The sequence below is a fragment of the Schistosoma haematobium genome, chromosome 1, assembly GCF_000699445.3.
Source record: "Schistosoma haematobium chromosome 1, whole genome shotgun sequence".
NCBI classification, from domain to species: domain Eukaryota; kingdom Metazoa; phylum Platyhelminthes; class Trematoda; order Strigeidida; family Schistosomatidae; genus Schistosoma; species Schistosoma haematobium.
This window is the reverse complement of record NC_067196.1, coordinates 65,136,327-65,141,922: the sequence shown is the minus strand read 5'-3', so window position 1 is coordinate 65,141,922 and position 5,596 is coordinate 65,136,327. Positions and strand designations below refer to the sequence as shown.

General features: G+C 40.8%; 1 protein-coding gene across 1 annotated transcript; it reads left to right on the top strand.

The window, feature by feature from the left end:
• Positions 1–1,617: 1,617 nt before the first annotated feature.
• On the top strand, positions 1,618–4,576 carry UAF30 (upstream activation factor subunit). The gene is made up of 5 exons (XM_051209378.1): positions 1,618–2,228; positions 2,268–2,455; positions 2,498–2,648; positions 2,685–2,848; positions 2,885–4,576. The coding sequence occupies exons 1-5, from the start codon at positions 2,186–2,188 to the stop codon at positions 2,999–3,001; spliced, it is 663 nt and encodes a 220-aa protein (XP_051074832.1). The 5' UTR covers positions 1,618–2,185; the 3' UTR covers positions 3,002–4,576.
• The last annotated feature ends 1,020 nt before the right edge of the window (positions 4,577–5,596 follow it).

Below are 5,596 nucleotides of genomic sequence, written 5' to 3'. Positions count from 1 at the left end.
TCATTTCCCTAGAGATTAGAAAGATGCCATAGTTGCCCCGATATAAAAGTATAGAAAGAGACCGGTCAAAAGTGGTGTAACCCAAGGCACCACCTTAGGTTCCCTATCTCTTCTTCTCTGCGCCGCTGACTTACCGCGACTGCTCAAGTCGTCGACGTGAATGCTTTCAGATGATGTTAACATATGGAGAACAATAAGTATTGTGGTTTATCATCTTGATTTCAAACCTGGCCCAAACGAACAAGTTAGATGGTCACTTTGTGTATCCCTACAGATTAATTCTGTGCAAACTGGGCATGGCGATAGTTGCCAGCATAATACCAACGTAACATCGCTTTTTTGAGTGTAGAAACACAAAGACTTAGCGGTAACAGTAAGTCACGACTCAAACACATCTGCTTACTGCGACTCAGCAGCCTACAAAGGTTTTCGAGCGTTATGGTTACTTCACTGTTGATTCAAATATGTTGACACGAAGATGTTTCGGATTTTATATTCCTCCTGTATAAGACCACATCTAGAGCACTGTGTCCAAGCAGCCAGTCCATATCTTACTAGGAATGCTAACGCACTCGAGCGTGTTCAGCGTGTGGGACACTAAATTAGTGAAGCGCCTTTCCAAAATCCCTTAGAGTGAGCAATTGAAGTACCTCAATCTTTTCCCCTCACATTGTCGTAGAACTTGAGGTTGTATTATAGTGGTATTCAGTATCTCTAATAACAAATTGGGTGTTAATGACTTATCTTTCCGCTCCCTCTAGATGGTCATTTCCGAGACATTGAGAGAAGATTCAAAAGCCGTGACCCCACAAACTCAGGGTGGGGTTTCGTTTTTCTACAGTGATTAATCCAGGTCCGCCAACATACTATCCTTATCACTGAAGACTGAAGATTCCATCAACAACCATCCGAAATTCATTTGTGGGTGGTCTGAAAGAGCAACTAGATCTTCACAGAAATCCTTATTGTATGAGTTAAAACTTGTCAAAAAACTCACTGTCTGTACCAGTAAAGGCTAAGATTAACGCGGAAGCTGTTCTGTGGATAAAAGACTTCTTAGTTGGGCGTCAGCAAAGAGTTCGGGTGAACTCAAAGTTATCTAGCTGGGAAACCGTGCTTAGTGGAGTGCCCCAAGGTACAGTTTTGGGGTCAGTGTTATTCCTCTTGTATGTAAATGACCTTCCTCGTCTCCTATCATCATCGGTCTTGCTATTTGCTGACGATGTCAAGATGTGGAGAACGATACGATATGAGGGTGATAGCTTGGAACTCCAAAATGACCTAAAGAAATTATCTGAATGGTCTCAAACATGGCAGTTGCCGATAAATACTTCCAAGTGTGTTGTGATGCATATCGGTCATCAAGGTACAGACACATACACGATGAATAACACTGAGCTACCTGTCGTCCAGACATATAATGACTTAGGAGTCATCGTTAGCCAAGACTTAAAGACTACTGCACACTGCCGTGCAATAGCCGCCAAAGGTTTTAGAACGTTATGGTCAATACGTAGGGCTTTTAGTCATGTGGACGCTAAGACGTTTTTGACTTTATATACAGTGTTTGTACCTCCTAAACTTGAGTACTGCATACAAGCGGCCAGCCCCTGCTTAAAAAAAGACAGTGAGCTTCTGGAAAAAGTTCAGAGAACGGCAACTAAGCTGATTCCCGGAATAGCGAAGCTTCCGTATGAAGCTCGACTGGCCAAGCTGAACCTTTTCCCGTTGTCATCTCGCAGAACTACAGGTGACTTGATCACAGTTTTCAAATTGCTTAGTGCCAAATTTGCACTTGATATGCCCTCATTTTTCTTGTCTTCCAAAATAGAGAATTTACGAGGACACTCCAAAAAGGTTCACAAGCCAGGAACAAATTACTTGTCAGCTGACTATCGACTTTCCCATCGAATCATCAACCAGTGGAACTCTTTACCTCAGCACGTGGTTGAGGCCCCATCCGTCGATTCTTTCAAAAGAAAGTTGGATCAACTGAGGGACCACCATTGCCAGGACTAACACGGGCCATCAGGCCTCTTGTCCTTCCCAAACTGAAATTGATTTCGGTTTCCCTTTGTCGTTGCTTTGCTTACTCGCACGTCCAATCGATATTGAATATGGGATTTAAACTTTGAGCTTCGAGAAGCGAACTAAATAAAGCTGGCGAAACACTTAACGGAAACTCATGGCTTACCCATCTGACAGTCAGCTTCTGACGAAAATAGAGAGTAAGATCCTGGGAGTTATTTCTAGATAATCGGACTAAGAAATTCTACAGGATGCGGATCTTTCCCAAGTTACGTCGAAAAAAGTTAGGTCGGCATTAGAGGCTCATTTCAACATTGATTTGTCCGCCGAAAAATCCAAGCTTGAGACTATGATAATGTCCACATTGGAGAAATTACAGTCTTCGAAGTCCCAGAACAGGAATAACAGTAAACGCAGCAGTAGTCCTGTGCGTCTTGGTGCTTAAATAATGTTTGATATTTATATGTAGGAGGTAGATGAATTTACAGAAACTGACGCGAGCTCAGATAGTGAGCCTGAAAAGCCAGTAAAAAAGAAGAAAAAGAAAACTTCAGATGACGAAGATTATGCCCGGAGTTTGCATGCTGAAGCTAATGGTATGAGGCGAAGAAGCAGTTCCAGTAAGTCAAATTTATTTCCTTTGGATTAATATCTAGGCACCAAACCAAGATCTCAAAAGCAACCCGGCAGCGGGAAAACAGGTTTTACACGTCCCTTAACATTATCTGACGAGATGGCTGAGTACATTGGTGAGAAAGAACTGTCCCGTTCTGATTTAGTCAAAAAATTCTGGGAAATCGCTAGAGAACAAGATTTATTCGTAAGTAGTTATTTTCCCAATTATATAATTTGTTAGGACCCAAACAATAGGCAGTTTGTCGTGTGTAATGAAGATTGGCAAAGATTGTTCAACCTTAAACGTTTTCGTATGTTCGGAGTTGCAAAGCATTTAAAACGACATATAATTGGGTAACTTTTTATATAACTAATTTCATCATAAGTATATTTGCCATGTACCTCAGACAATGTAAATTTATGCATAACCTGATGTTTTTTTCGTCAGGCCTATTTCAAATAAATTCCTGCTGAAAGATATATATTTCGAAATTTATTTCAATACCTTATTTACTATATTGTGAGGATCTGTGCATTTTCCAAAACTTATTTTATCCTATACATATTATTTCACAATAAAACGGCGTGCACCATTAACATCATTATTGATTTTATCTTAATTCATTTGTTCTCAAACGTGAATTAGGGGTGAGAAAATCACTAACTTCCTAACATCACTGTCCTATAGCATGATTGACACGTAGATGACTACCCAAATATGATCTGGAAATTTGTCACTTGCATAGTGATGTAACTGAATTCACGATTATACGTAAAAAGAATCAGTGTTTGCTTTAAAAAGAGCGAGGTATCATCTTTACATGTTTCTTAAATATGAGAAACCGATTTTGACTCAGTTAATTACAATCTTATAAAAATACCTACCTAAAATCATAATTCATTAAGTTGTTTTTATCGAGTCGTTAATGAAATTGAGATGTTTTACTCTACCTAAAATGCTTCACGTTTGCTATTCAAACACATATATCCTTGATAATTCGTCAAATGTAACTATTCAAATGAGTTACCTACATTTGGGAACTGACTATCAAAAGCTCACCACAGTAATAAAATCTGATAACTGCACACATATTCATGAAGCTAGGTGGTTTATGTTTGTCTCGTGATAATTGTACTATCGGTCACCTTCCTATAATTTAGTGGGTATGGTTTATCACTTCATTAATTTTACAACCAAATAATCGAGTCATGGTGCGTAACTACATCCAGTAACACTTGGAACTTCAGATGAAATTGTTATGTTCCTGTAGTCTGTTCAATCATCGTTCAAAGTTTAAAGTCGACAAAACGAATAAAAATTAACTTACGGTCTCCTGGACACCGATGCGTTTGATGGGCCTATAAATCCTGGGCAACGAACTGCGATCATATGGAACGTTCTAGTTAAGCTTTTCAACTACTCAACTAGAGCATATATCTAGATTAGGCTTCAGTGTACTGTGAATAGAGAAATAATGGATTTGAATATCAGACAAGCCTTACGTTATGTTTTGTGATAGACAACTTTTGAGTTATTTGTGTTACAATCTTCTTAAGAATTAGTCTCACATATTTGGGTTACCAGCGATCCATTAGTCTCATATTTTATGGTTGCAACCTGGTCCTTTGCCCTTTTGTCTGAAATAATGTTTTGAAATTCTTGACTCATTTAAATAATAGTCTGCGTAGAGTAGATCAATGAAGAAAGGTGGTTGTATGCCCTCACTCTGCCTAAGGTGTCTGTATATAAGGCCTTTAGGATGTTAATAAACTTCTCAGACACAACGTTCTTCAATAGACAATCCCAGAGAACAGTCCTATCCAAAGAATCGAAGGCAGCCCTGATGTCAAGAAACACTACGATTGTTGGCCTTTGATAAGTATGGCGGTGTTCTAACATTTGGCGGAGGGTGAAGATATGATCAATACATTCTGGACCAGAACGAAACCCAGCCTGCTCCTCACGAGTCAATCTTTCTCGGGTTTTGAACAACCTACGAAGTATGACGGAAGCCAATAGCTCGGATGCAATTGGAAGTTGAACTATCCCCCGATAGTTGTTACAGGAACAACGTGAACCCTTTTTAAAGATAGGGACAACTATCGACTCATTCCATGACGTTGGTGCATTCTCTAGTTCCCACACCTTCGTAAACAACGTCGTCAGTTCCTTAGTCAGAATGTCACTACCATCTTTAAAAAGAGCTGGAGGTGAGTCATCTAGGCCCGGTGATTTGTAGCGCTTCAAGAGTTGGAGTTCCTTGCGGACTTCCTCCTCATTTGGTGGATCAGTCGTCACCGGCCATGGAGGGCAGGACAGTCTGACCGATGTTGCCGGAGCAGCAGGCCAGTTGAACTGCCCTTCGAAAAATTCTGCCCATCGTCCAAGACGTCGATGGATGTTAGTGATTGGCATACCATCATCCTCGCAGATTGTTTCGCTCACATCAGACTTCTTGCTGCCAGTGGCTCGGATGAGTTGGAAGAGCTTCCGGTAATTACCAGATGCAGCTGCTGCTTCCAACTCATTAGCACGCTTCGACCACCAGGCTTCTCGGTCCTTACGCAAGCTTTGCCCAATCCCTCTGTGACAACCACAGAGGGATTAGTTTAACTAATATAGCATCTAAAATACTAGCCTCGATAATTATCAGACGCCTAACTAGGACTCGTGAACTGCAAACACGAGAGACTCAAGCTGGCTTCAGACCTGGTCGTGGCTGCATCGACCACATATTCACCATTCGTCAGATTCTAGAACACAGGCATACTTATCGGCGTCCGACAATGATGGTCCTTCTTGACTTAAAAGCAGCATTTGACTCGGTAGATCGCGAGATTCTGTGGCAGTGTCTGTCATTGAAAGGCGTACCACAGAAGTACATAAATCTTGTGAAGGCTCTTTACTCGAACACTACTAGTCGAGTCAGAGCTTATGGCGAACTGTCATCTA